The sequence below is a fragment of the Oryza brachyantha genome, chromosome 8, assembly GCF_000231095.2.
Source record: "Oryza brachyantha chromosome 8, ObraRS2, whole genome shotgun sequence".
Taxonomy (NCBI): domain Eukaryota; kingdom Viridiplantae; phylum Streptophyta; class Magnoliopsida; order Poales; family Poaceae; genus Oryza; species Oryza brachyantha.
The window spans coordinates 9376-23301 of NC_023170.2; the positions used below are offsets into that span (position 1 = coordinate 9376).

Consider the following 13926-nt stretch of genomic DNA (forward strand, 5'->3'; position numbering starts at 1 on the left):
AGGAGGCCTCATACAACGAACCCCGTTTAGGCTTTGTTTGGCAACAAGGCAACAAGGGAAGATATCCCTAGAGGGGGTGTCGGAGGACGTGAAAGGGGCGGCAGCGTCAGCGCCGGCGAACGACGAGCGAGGTGGGGGCGCCCGCCGAAGCGGAGAGGCCGATGTTTTCGTTTTTTTCTGGCGGCATCGGTGGCAGAGTTCCATCGGGTCGAGTAGTGGTGTGATTTCCCTAGGGTTTGGGATGGATTGGGCCAGGAAACCTACCTTTCCGGGCCTTGCCAAATGGATTTTTTTGTATCCAGGAATTTATCCCCCTCGTGGTGGGCTTCCCCTTTGGGCCGGGGAACAGGCCGGGATCCCAGGCTTTTACCCCCCAGCCAAAGGCCTTAGTTGGGCTGGCTACGCAGGCCCAATATGAGCTTCGGAGGTCAGGTTTTTATTCGCATCCTGTCCCCCTAACCCTAGTTAGTTCATAGTACTTCCTCATCCCCTTCCTTCCGCCGCCGCCATCTTGAGCTAAAAGTTCTCCGGGGCTCCCATACTCGAATTTTTTCCTACACATCACGCAAAATGCGCCTCGATACCTCCGCTTCCGCCTCCTCCGCCGCCTATTCATGTATCCTTCTCAACAGCGACCCTGATATCGGCAGCCGCCGCAACAACACCACGGCCGTCGGCCAAGGGAGGGATAACCTCACAATCGAGGCGTCCTTCTGCTATGCGCAGCCGCCGCTCCCGTCCAACCTCTTCGTCCATTGCCCCGGCGCAACCTTCCCCCGCAGCTCCATAATCGTCTCCACCGCCGACGATCTCCTTCTCTTCCGCGTCCCGGTGGCCGTCGAACCGCCACCAAAATTCATCAGGTACGACGACTGCGACTACATCATCTACCGTGCCGGTAGGTCCCCGTCTCTCACGCGTATTCCAAATCCGAAGCCCAACTTCTACGACCTGAACGTCGGCCTCCTTTCGCGCGCCGGAGATCTATTTACTGTTGCTGCCCTTGTTGCTAACTCCACAAATGAATTCACCCTTCATCGATTCGACTCTGAAGTTGGAAATTGGTCCATGAAGACGGTATTGCTGGATGCCCCGCGGAAGCCCTACCCGATGAGGATCCCCGCTAATGCGCTTCGGCTCAACCACCACATCACAACAACTGTTATCACGCTCGGAGGTAAATCTGGCACCATGGGTTGGGTTGATCTCTGGAGCGGCATCCTGCTCTATGACCTATTCCCTGAGGAGGATCAAGAGAGACCACCTATGCTATGGCACATGCGGCTGCCATTGCCGATGGATCTGGGAAAATGGGTAACGGTACTAGGCTGCCCAAAGTCTACTCGTGGAATCGCATCTGTCATCAAGGATGGCAAGCCCTGTCTCAAGCTTGCTGGCCTGCAAATTATCGAGGAACGTCTTCCCTACGATGACATTGAAACATATATGCCCTGCTACAGAGTCAACAACTGGGCCATCACCACATGGAGCAACACTATTATGGTCCACGCCAATTCTTCCGACAATTGGCAAGAGGACTTCACCGTATGGGCTCCAGATATAATTATCAGTGATACTGTACGTTCAGAATTGTTGGCCTCTGGTTTGCTACACCGTAAACCGTCTCAAGATGGTGAAGAGACGGTGGAGCTTGCACTGCAAAATCTTGTGGTGTCTGAGCCCACACCAAGCCTGAATGGTGAAGAAGAGGTCGTTTATCTGATGGCCAGGCCAAAGTACTTCCACCCCAAAGCATGGGCCCTTGCTATTGACATCAAGAACCACACACTGCTAGATGTGGCTGAGTTTGGCACTGCTAAGGCCGGAATGCTTCCTATTGTCACCTATCGCTCTAGTGCCATTTCCAAATATTTAACTCAGGCAACCCCTCCAGGTAATTACTTGTTACATATGCATGTTATAGCTGTTATTTCAATCGATCCACCTGCCATCACATTGTGTGATCTCTTGATCATATTTCAGGTTATATACATCATTTACGTTAGAAATGCATTGGTTTTGCATGTTATCGTGTCACTTTGTCGGGTTGTGATACTGCCTGAAGTGTATCTAAACCTGGATCTGTACTTAGTTCGAAAGTGCACTATATGATGTCCTTAATATACCTTTTCTCACTTTAGTTCTGCCTTTTGTTGTTAGTTGTAAACGCATACAACCCCTAATTTAACTGAACATGGTTTCCTAGTTTATATCCGTACAATTAATATTACATTGTTATCAAGGTACATTCCAATCTGCCTGAACCCTGGCTGAAAACATATAGAACTCCTCACCTCACCTATATTCTGCTTGATTTCAACAATTTTGGCCTGCTTGATCAGTCGTCCACTCTCGTCTCTTATTTTCCCAATTGCTACCTACCTGACCAGAGCTCTAATACGGACATGCAGAATAGGGACTAAAGAATGTGTTAATGACTAATGAAAAAGGTCGATGATTGTTTGTGCTCCTGCTGCTGTGAATTAATGTGTTATGTGGTGCGTGAGAGAAGTGGGCTAATCTTACGTGGCAGCTGACTGATAGTGTTATTGTTACCGTGGAAATGTGAAGTAGACATAAGTGGGTTTCTATGAGGCATCAGGCTGAGCTATGTTGCGGACTACATGAACTTTGTTTTGCATTTATTTAGTACTAATTTTTTTGTTGTCTACATGTCTAGCCCTGTTTTTGTCACCTGGCTTTGCCAGTGCCATGACAATGATTAAATCCATTGTTTAATATGGTTTACTGTACATGTTCTTACTTTGGTGACACATGGTGGCATTGGTAGTATGTTTATTTGGGAATAATCAATTCAATGGTTATATTCAATATTAGAATTCGTTTCTTATGAATGTAAGGTTTGACCCTTCAAAGAAAAGAAAAAACAACAACAAAGCCTTGTAGTCTGAAGAAAGTTGGGGTCCGCTAGTTTTGTATCCCACTGCCTCTTGCATTGGTGACTCCTTTCTACGTATGACATTTGCAGCATACCAATACTGTAATCAATATGTTGGTAATTGTGCCCTGCGCAGCTACATGTTGCCAAATGTGAACTTAACTAACTCGGATATCAAAATGTGTACATTGGATTCTCTTAGTTTTTTCCAGGGTTGATGAGTGTTGTATTCAATACGCATGTGTTGGATTTTGCCTGTCTTCATTAAGCATTTATGCTATTTCATTTGCTGTAGTAACAAGAAAAACTTAGGTTGCAGCCGTGGCAAGGTGATGCTGGAGGTTGCTATTTAATCACATAGGGTTAAACTCGATGGGTTATATGAAGAGATATGGATCATCAATAAGAATTTTGACAGAGCACTTACTATAGATGATTAAATAATGGGGCAATTTCGTTCTTGCCCCTGTTTCGGATTCTAATAGTGATTTTACCCCTCCTTTTTATGGGTTTTTTACACTGTTGTGAAACTTGAGGTTATCTTGTAGTTCTGGTTATCTAAGATGCTATTCGAACAAGCTTGTATGATGATTTGTAGACCATTTTGTTAAAATATTTGTAATGGTTATGCTTTTGAGAACTAATGTTCGCTACAAATAATTTTATATCTAATATTTTTGTGACAAGAAGTTGTGCTGTTATGAAACTTGAGGTTATCTTCTAGTTCTGGTTGTAGCCTGACTTTAGTCATAGAGATGCAGCCTCACTTTCATCATTTGTAGCCTGACTGTTGTATGATTCGTTGTGGAGATAAAGAAACAAACCAATGCTTAAAAATAGTTTGTAGTGCTCAACTAACTGTTGTTTGCCGCTCAACTAACTGATGTTTGTATTGTGTTGTCCTGCCTATTTTGAGGGTTTAGTCTTTAAAAACTGATCACAGGATCAGATTACTTGTCGTCCTGTGAATTATTTGTTAGTTGTCTACTATTTAGACTCTAGAAAATGATAGTACTTGTTGTCATGCGTATGTTGCATTTCTGCAGCCAACAGTACATGCTAGTACTACATTTTAGCGTGTTCTTGCAGAAATGAATGTTTCTGGAAGTATATAGTAGGCATACATGACAGTTCTATGGAATATGTCTACTGTTGTCATATAAGCTTCTTATATTGTTGGAATCACAGTGATGATTGTGAAGCAAAGGAAAAAGCAATCGTTATGAATTGGAAATGGCTCAATGACTTGTGAACTGAGCATGGCTTCAGTGAAATGTGACGGTAGCCTTGATGACTTATGAACCGAGCACGGTTTCGGTGATAAAAGCAGTGAACAGCAAAATTGGGTAAACAGACCAAAAGTTCCGTGCCTTTTTAGTATTTTGGTCTAAGAACGTGGTATGCGCAGAGTAGTTGATGTGTTAAGTCTTTTTTTTTGTCAAATTGACTCTTTCACAAACTTATTATGAAACTAGACCGTCAAAAAAAAAACTTTAACTAAGCCGTTAGTCCAGCGCTAGGCTTCTTGGCGCTGATGTTGAACTTTGCAGCGCCAGGGCCCATGGCGCTGAGGCCCCGCCAGCTGGACCACGTCCCGAGCCACGTACCGACGTGGCACGGCTGATTAGCGCCAACGCATCTGGCGCTATACTCTCGGCTAAGAGCAAGTTCAAGCTGCTGACTAATAGCCCATTACTAAAGCCAGCTACTAATACAATAGATTGGCTGTTGGCTGACTACAGTTCATAATTAAATAGTAAATTGTAGCATGCACATATCAATGTGTATGATCTAGAGTGAATTGCATCCTTGTAGCCATTTGTGCAAGGGCATATCAGACACAATACCAACCATATTCTGTTCAGTAAAAAATTACAAGGCACTATTATTACATAGCATAATTCAAATACCATAGATTATCGATAATATTATCCTGGTTCAAACATAAGTCTTACGCAAAAGGGTAAGGTACTAAAGGATAGCTGTAGTTATTACAGTTCCATAGAATCGACAAGATATTACAGAGGATAAAGAAACACAGACATAACGGTTTACAGTTCCAAAAGTCACATAAACAATATGACATTAAGCAAAATATATATATTCCACCGAATGAGGCAATGGTTTCTCCATCTAATCAAAGATAGACCGTTGATAGCAGAATTGTTGCATCATATATTACTGTTGGCTAAGCTATCATTAACCTGATGGGAGAAAAAAAAGACACAAATACATCATATCAGTAGTGAGAATTTGATGATTAAATGGGCAAATGAACCTTTTTTTAGTGAAACCTCAGTAAAATGAGTAATCGCTACATGCATATATCTGCAGTTGGTATATCTTACAAATAAATTGTTGCACTGGGAAAAAAATTGACTGAGAATTTCATGAGCATTTCGTAATATATATTGTCATTGTATGCAGTATGGCTAGATGCATGACTAGTAAATTCAAATTTAGTTCAGCCGGTGAAAGCATTAACAAAACACCATGGTATTGCATCACAAGGAAGAAGAGAGAATTACTGAATTACGACTATTAGTAGTCTAGCTTACGGTGCATTTAGTTTAAGTAAATCATCACAACGAAGAAAAGATAATCACTATAATGTGTCTATAAGTAATTTGGCCTAATTCTAAATTTAGTTCATATAAGCTACCTGTAAGAAGTGAAGTGCAGCACCATGATTTGGACAGCAGAGCAAAGCATGTACCTAAAATATGTTAGACACAACGGTTAAATGATATAACCTAAACACGGTAAAGAAAAGGAAAATAACATCACATGATTATTACCCTACCATGTTTATGCTTGCTGACTATGTCCAAAACGATGCCAAATATGCTCAATTAAATCAGATTTCAGTTGGGTATGTATAGAACGATCACGAATAGCAAATTTTCTACGTAGGACATCACTAAAACATGGATTATCACCAGAAGTTACTTCAGCAGGCAGAACTATTGATGTCCTAGGAATTCTATTGAGGTCAAGGTCACATATTGCATCCTCTTTCTCATCTTCAACAATCATATTGTGGAGAATCACACAAGCTAGCATTATTTTCCCAACACTCTTTCGTTTCCACTTCTTTGCTAGACGGCGCACAATGTTAAAACGTGCTTGCAACACTCCAAAAGCCCGCTTCACATCTTTCCTTGCCCCTTCTTGACGTTCAGCAAACAATTTATGCTTCTCTGTTTGTGGAATTGATATAGTCTTGATGAAGCTGGCCCAATCTGGGTATATACCATCAGCAAGATAATACCCGTTGTTATACTCATTCCCGTTAGCAAAAAAATGAACCCGAGAAGCCTCTCCTCTAACTTGTTCTAGGAATAAGGATGACTGATTCAGCATATTATGTCGTTGTTAGAACCAGCGACACCAAAAATAGCATGCTAAATCCAAAGGTCATGTGAAGCAACCGCTTCAAGGATCATTGTTGGGACCTTGTAGTCACCACGAGTGAATTGGCCCCTCCAAGCTCTTGGACAACTCTCCCACCTCCAATGCATGCAATCAATACTTCCTAGCATACCCGGAAAGCCACGAGACTCATTAACTTGTAGTATACGCTCTAAATCCTCACTTGTGGGCCATCGCAAATATTGCCCACCAAAGACCTCAACTATTCCGTGAGCAAAAGTGTCCAAACACTCTAAGGATGTGCTCTTGCCGATTAGCAAGTACTCATCTAAGGCATCAGCAGGCGTGCCATATGCTAACATACGAATCGCTGCTGTGCACTTTTGAAGTGGAGAAAGGCCTATGCGACCAGAACAATCTTCTCTTTGAATAAAATACGGAGACTAGTGACCTAGGGCTTGCACGATGCGTAAAAAGAGATGCTTTCGCATACGAAATCTTGTGTGAAACATTCTCTCGGAGTACAGTGGCCTATCTGCAAAGTAATCAGACACAAGACGTCGGTGACCTTCTCCATGATCCCTTGCAATAGTCTTCCTTGTTCCTCCTTGGCGCTGGACTAGCCCAGCTGCAAACTTCGCCTTGATCTTCTCTACAATTCTAGTAGCAAAGGAGTCTAGGACATTCTGATCAGCGATGTATTTGTCAAGAAATTTGGATGGGTCTAGGTCATCTAAGAAGGAGGATGAGTCTGACATAGTACTTTTGAAAAGAAAAGATAGATAGGTTGTGCTGGATTCAGAATGAGAGGGTCCATATATATAGATGGAGGTTCACGTAGTTTGCGTGTTTAATTTCACTGTCTTGGCTGCTAGCAAATAATATTGAGTAGGCTGCATTACAGCTTGGACCAAGTGCAAACAGCATGCAAATTTGGACTGACTTCATGTTTGTTTGGACTAACTGCAATTAATAGGACAACAACATGGAAATTGGGATTGACCACATGTTTTTTGGACTGACTGTAATTAATAATCATGAAATAAGGACTGCATATTTTTTGGACTGCACATGCAACATGACTGCAACTATATCAAGAATTAAGGACCGCATATTTTTTGGGAATGCCTGCAACTACACCATGAATTAAGGATTGCATGATTTTCTGAAAGGACTGCACCTACAGCAAGAATTAAGGACTGTATTTTTTTTGGAATGACTACAACTACACCATGAATTAAGGATTGCATGATATTTTGGAATGACTGCACCTACAGCAAGAATTAAGGACTGCATATTTTTTAGAATGACTGCAACTACACCAAGAATTAAGGACTGCATATTTATTTTTACTAACTGCTACTAACATGCACATAATATTGGACTGTCTATGTTTTTTACTACTTCAAATTAATTTCAGTTCACTACATTTTAATACAGAGATACATACCTCACTTATTTTGGGGGAATATCTCTTCTCTCATGCATTTCAGCATATAAACAAACTCAGCCCGCACATCATCAGGCATATCCCTTGTGTCTTTGTTCATCAAGTCTCGATATGTTGCAATCATAGCTGTCTGTCTAGCAAGCTTCTTAGCTGCCAGGTTGTCACTAGAAACACGTATCTGAGTCTCTATAACACTTCGGTCTGTCCTTCCTTGGTAGCTGCATGAGCAACCATAAACTTGCGGATGTCATCTTCTAGCTCAGTTGTACAAGCTTGGATCTTGCTCTTTCCTTTGCCAGTCCGTTGCGCTTTAGCTGCCTTGACTCCCATTGGTCGTGGGATGTCTTCATCATCATCAACGGGAATGGCATCGTTGTAATCTACCTTCCTTTTGTTTGACTTGTCCAACTGCTCCAAATATGCATGCCACTTTGGTTGATTTTTAAGTTCATTCTAGCAGTGCATAAATAAGAATGGACCATCCTTAAAATCATTCTCATAAATTTTCAGCGCCTTAGCCATCAGATCATCATGAGAGGCGCTGACGTGGGGTATCTCAGCGCCATGTGAAATCGCGCTAAGCTTGCAGCACCATGTTATTGTCAGCGCCATTTCTTTTGGCGCGCAACTAAGGCTATGTTTAGCTTCCAAACATCACATTAAATCTTTAAACACCTAAATAAAGTATTAAATATAGATAAATCAAAAAATTAATTGCACAACTATGTGAGAAATCGTAAGACGAATCTTTTGAACCTAATTAGTACATGATTAGCCATAAGTGCTACAGTAACTCACATGTGCTAATGACGGATTAATTAGGCTCAAAAAATTCGTCTTGCGGTTTCTACGCCAGCCGTGAAATTCATTTTTTCATTCTTATCCAAAAACCCTTCCGACATCCGGTCAAACGTCTGGTGTAACATTGCTACCAAAAATTTTTACCATCTAAACACCGCCACAGCCCATTATCTGGCCATGCCATTTCCCTGCATATGTCACACATATCTAACACAGGTGCTCATTAGTTTCGTTTGCTCGAAGCCACAAATATCTGTAGTAAATATTGCTGCTATATGTATACTACATTTTTATGTACATGTTGACTTAATCTTCTATCTTCTACGTACGTGCCTATCATCAAAATTTGTCGGGTGTATTGTACAAGGGTGTTGTGATCTGATCATCCCGTTTTGCCATCCATGACAAAAAGTGGTGCTAGCTAGCTATCTGATCTTTTACGACGTGTCTCAATTTGTCCCTTCCCGTCTGATTTCCTGAATCCTTTGCCGTAGCCTTCTCCTGTGGTCATGTATTTTCCACAATCCATGACCAAGAACAACGGCAGAGTATATGCCGTGGGTGATCATAGGTGCAAGAATATTATCGGTCTGCCATAATAAATCACATATTAATTAATTTGTTCTTATTATTGATCGACCCATTGTCCACTCATGAAGCACAAGATCACAACAGGATCAAAAGGTTACCTGTATCCACTCAAAGCCAAGGTAGAAAGCCAAGATTCCTTCGAGAAGAGGGGAATATATCTTCCTCATTTTCCTCCTTTCGTACCAAGCTGAAAATCAAGGCCGGAGACTTCAGTTATCTCTGTAGTATATATGCATGCTAGCTAATCTACGCATGTAGGCATGTAGTACGCTGATAACTACTAGTCAAGAATATATATATGAGCAATTTTATCATACTTAAGAAGATAACAGGAAATACTATTGTTTTCTATGTAAAATTTAGTATCTCTTAGTATCTTAGATACCAGAACGTACCAAATTTTACATAGATAACAATAGTAACTTATGTTATCTCCTCGATGATGAAAAAAATACTCTATATATACACCTGCAAATAGTTTTTTGAGATTCTCCCGCCCAGTGTTTGAACGCATTGCTGGTGTCACCACGTAGGTAGGATCTGCAATGACACAAAATATCACAACATATCACTAGGTTTCAGGAATGCCACTTCCTTCCAAACATGAAAATGTGCAAATTAAATTTCAGTTCTTTTGGGTGATAAAAGATTATTTGATATTTTGAACAATGAAATTAACCATTATAAAATTAAAAATATAATCTACAAAGATGAGAGGATGAACATATATATATATATATATATATATATATATATATATATATATATATATATATATATATATAATGGTTAATTTTATAATGGTTAATTTCATTGTTCAAAATATCAAATAATCTTTTAGTCGTTTGAAAAACGTGCGCATAAAATCTGAGGAATAATACGTTGAAAAAGAACACATACTAAGTTACCTTTTGGAGCAGTAGCCACGTAATAGAGCGATCCTGTAAGAGCCGCAGTGATGGCTGCTGCAAACGTTTGAGCAAACGGAACAAATGGAGGCACCATGCCGCTCTGCACATATCAACACAGTTAAGATCAGGGCATCACACAGTCAGGACTCCATTTCTATTGAACTGAAAGAGGATTCATACCAGTGATGCAATCCCTCGAGCATCTTTCATAAGCTCTGTGCCTCTCAGAAAAATATCCGCCAACGCACCCTACAATTTCAGTTGTATTTCACTCTACAAAGTGAGAGCGAGAATAAGGGGAAAAAAAGGTGCATGCTATTCACTGCACAGATCACTGCTGTAATTATTTACAGTTATAAGGCACGTGGTAAGTACTCCGTAATAGGACTTACAAAGAAACCTGGTAAAAGAGATTGGACATGAAGTAAATACCTGGACGGCAACACGATAGAATAGTTCCTCTCCAATTGAGCTAGCAGTTACAATGAGAATGAACTACAAATTTGAAGATAGTTTTAAATCAGCAGTGCTCCATAAAACATCTACAATAGTTTAGCTTGGCAAAAAGTAGAGGACACTGAAATGGTAAGGAAATTAAAAAGAACAGGCCATATACATATAGTAAACTAAAAGGCAGAGGAAATTGTTTCTGCCAGGCCAGCCGAAGAAGGCCAACCAATTTCATTACGATTAGGAAATGGAACAAGTTACAAAGAACAGCGACAGAACGATGTTGAAATAGAGGTGCGTAACTTTTGTACAGTTTAATTATAGAAATTTACTATTATTTGATTTTGGTTTTGTTCCAACGTTAGTTATGGCTGGATCTTATAGACAGGGCTCTTAAATTTTAATACAAGTTTCTGTTATGCGCCTAAGGGCCTATGATCAGTTTGGAGTAAAAACAAATTAAGGATTGGAAGGAAATTTTACTTTCCTACAAGTTATAGACAAAACATCTCTCGTAAAAATTCCTATGAATTGATGTTGGCATGTATTCCTATTCCTCCTCCACTTTGTTTCAATTCAAACCATTAATATCTAGGAACCATCACAACCAACATATAGATATTCCTTTCTTTCCCCAAATAATTTGATAATTTCTGGTCCTCGAGAATTGAGAATGTGGACATTTCGACCTTGCTTTAAAACATGTTTTTTGGTGTTTTCAGTACCTGCCATGGTGACATGCCATAGAAGAAGCTGCGAAGCTCCTCATCCTCCACATCCCTGATGGCGCGAGCATGAGGTGAATATTTGACAACTTCATCCTGTCAGAAATTAAAGGAAGGCTAGCTCGCTTAATTGAGACATACAATTAATTGTCAAATGCAAAGAGAGTATACGTTTTATAAAATAATACAACGTACGTCGAGGATGAACAGCAAAGCCATGATTGGCGGAGCTGCGTATCCGAGTCCGTCAACAAGTGCAGAGAGAGATGGATGGAAGCCCCCCGTGCAGTCTATTCCAGCCATCTGGCATATGAATCTCCCAGTCAGTGCCATGGCAGCATAAATCCCTGCATCGTCCGTACCCATCCATCTATCAGTTCTATTATTGTTGTTGATATTGTTATGGGAGTAATCAAATGGATGAAACAGTATATATATATATATATATATATATATTGTGTGTGTGTCAATTAAATAGAAGAAAAAGAAAATACAATAAGCACATGATAAGTAGAGTAGTAATTTAAGTACCAATGCCATAGGTGAGCCTGACAACCGCTCCCAGCCTCTCCCACATGGCCAGCTCCGCGTCTCGGGCTGCGAAGCCCCCGCCACTGCCGGTGACCACGGGGGTGACAGGTGGGGCGGCGACCTCGACGACCCTGGGGCCATCGGCAGCCAGGCGGCCGCTCCTCCGTTGGTCGCCATGGCCCTGGCCCTCAGCCGCCGCACGGATCCAGCTGCGAGCCCGAGGGGCGAAGAAGAAGCTGATGGAACAGTGGGTGTAGGTGAGCCTGGGCTTGCAGGAGGAGGAGGCCGCTGCTGCAAAGGGTGCCAGCTCCATTCACAAAATCACTAGCTGCTAGCAATTCGACTCGATTCTGCGCTGCCCTTTCTTTTCTCTCTCGTGTTTATACGTGATTCTATTCTATTCTACCACGTAGATCGAGCAGAGTGGTAAGAGGATAGATCGGATATATATTCTCTCCTTCCTACCGTAGCATAGGACAAGTCATGCAAACCATTTCCGCCATTAGTTTTCTAGTGGCAGCTGGTTTTGCTATGCAAAACTCTCTCTCTCTCTCTCTACCTCGGTTTACTAGAGGAGTAGTATAGTATTTTACTACCTTTGCAAATCAGCAGCAGCGAAGTGTTAGCTTGGGCTGAGGAAGAGGGTGGCATGGGCGGGACGAAAGCGGCGTCGCACGAGGCGACTGGGCACTTGTGGATGGCAGGGATTTCCTCTGCCAATCACCGCCTGCCACGTCAATGAGTTGATAAGGTATCCGGATGACGTGCAGGCTCTGTCTGAAGTCTGATGCACCAGACGGCTGGAACGCCAGCTTTCTATGCCAATAACACGCAGGTGCACCCACAGGCTTTCTTGCAGCAGCAACAGCAGCAGCACCTCCAGGCTCACCTCCAGCAGCAGCAGCGGCAGCTGCAACGGCAGGCTTTCTTCCAGCAACAGCAGCTGCTCTTGTGCATTTAAGGGGTTTTTCCTTTATTTGTTTATAAAAAAAATAAAAAGGGGTAGTTGGCCGGCTGGGCCACTACAAGGCCCAAGAGGACCGAGCAACCCAGCAACCCTATCCTTTGCTCGTTCGTTCGGAGGCAGCGGAGAAAAAGGGAGGGAGGCAGAGCTCTTGGCGGCGGCGACGATGCTCAACTGCTCGCCCGCCCTAGGTGGCACGTCCGCCCGTGGGACGCGCGCTACGCGTGGCGCCGCAGCTCACTCTTCTCGCCTACAAAGCGGATCGAGTCCCCCCTCTCTCAACACACAAAATACGCACATCTCCTCTCCACCCTTGTTCATCCAAAACTCCGACGAAATTCCTCTCGATTTCGGGAGGAGTTGGCTGATGCTGGTGCTGCTGCTGAGCTCTTGTTCGTCGCGCCGAGGTGCCGGTGCTAGTCACTGGTGCCCGGCGACGTGCGAGATTGCCGCTTGCGCCATTTTCCCTTCTCTGGTTGGTGTGGTGTGCAGATGGTGGTGGCTGTGGTGAGTGGCTGCTGCGCCTGTGTGGTGCGGTGAAGCATCTGGTTATTATCTACCTTGGCCTGGTTTTGGGACCTGTTGCTGTGTAGTGATCATCTGCTCCTCGGGTTGGTGCTGTGGACGTTCCACTCGGTATCAACATCGGCTCAGTATCTCCGTCAACCATCCGCTGATTGAAGACTCGGACGTGAGCGGCGGAATTGGTTTTCTGGGACAGAACTTTGAGTTCGCTGAGTTTGTCTTCCCACGTAGACAATCTACGTGCTGTGAGTTATCTATTACTCATTTTGGTTTACATTATTTGTACAATCTGCTAGTTAATTACTTGGGTGTGATTGCATATTCTTTGGACGGATTAAATTGCTCGATGATATTAACTGTGTAGTGAGATAACTCATGGCAATCCAGAGATTTTAAAGTGCTAGTATATTTATATCTGTGCAAATTCGTTTGCCTTATTCTGAAAGCATATTACATCTGCTAGCTCTGTTCTTTACTGTTTAGTTTTAAGCAGCTTAGTGTTATTTGGTAATATAGCTTGTTATACAGTCTTTTAAAACCTGATTTAAATCTCTCTGGTAAGATGGTTTGTCACGAGTTAGTCGAGTATCTTTGATCACTATTTGTGTTGGAAGGCTGCACGTGCAGCAACCCATAGTTTTGAGAGCAAATAACAGATAATAACCATGTTCCTAATATTCATCTGTTGTCTCCTCCATCAGTCCATC

The 13926-nt window shown here is 42.4% G+C and overlaps 2 protein-coding genes across 6 annotated transcripts; one reads left to right on the forward strand and one right to left on the reverse strand.

The window, feature by feature from the left end:
- Positions 1–481: 481 nt before the first annotated feature.
- On the forward strand, positions 482–3767 carry LOC102705368. 5 transcript variants are annotated; one of them, XM_040526989.1, is made up of 2 exons: positions 482–1894; positions 3219–3767. In XM_040526989.1, exons 1-2 carry the CDS (start codon positions 571–573, stop codon positions 3230–3232), a joined length of 1338 nt encoding a protein of 445 aa, XP_040382923.1. In that variant the 5' UTR covers positions 482–570; the 3' UTR covers positions 3233–3767. The 5 variants fall into 5 exon arrangements, with proteins under 5 accessions (XP_040382923.1, XP_040382922.1, XP_015695464.2 ...); XM_040526988.1 differs by having other exon boundaries at positions 3195–3765; XM_015839978.2 differs by having other exon boundaries at positions 3212–3765.
- Positions 3768–8726: 4959 nt separating this feature from the next.
- Positions 8727–12344, reverse strand: LOC102703599. Its single transcript, XM_006658946.3, has 9 exons — positions 11731–12344; positions 11395–11546; positions 11200–11295; positions 10457–10519; positions 10205–10273; positions 10022–10124; positions 9582–9653; positions 9212–9300; positions 8727–9112 (listed from the first exon to the last, which is right to left on the reverse strand). The coding sequence occupies exons 1-9, from the start codon at positions 12041–12043 to the stop codon at positions 8972–8974; spliced, it is 1098 nt and encodes a 365-aa protein (XP_006659009.3). The 5' UTR covers positions 12044–12344; the 3' UTR covers positions 8727–8971.
- Between the last annotated feature and the right edge of the window lie 1582 nt (positions 12345–13926).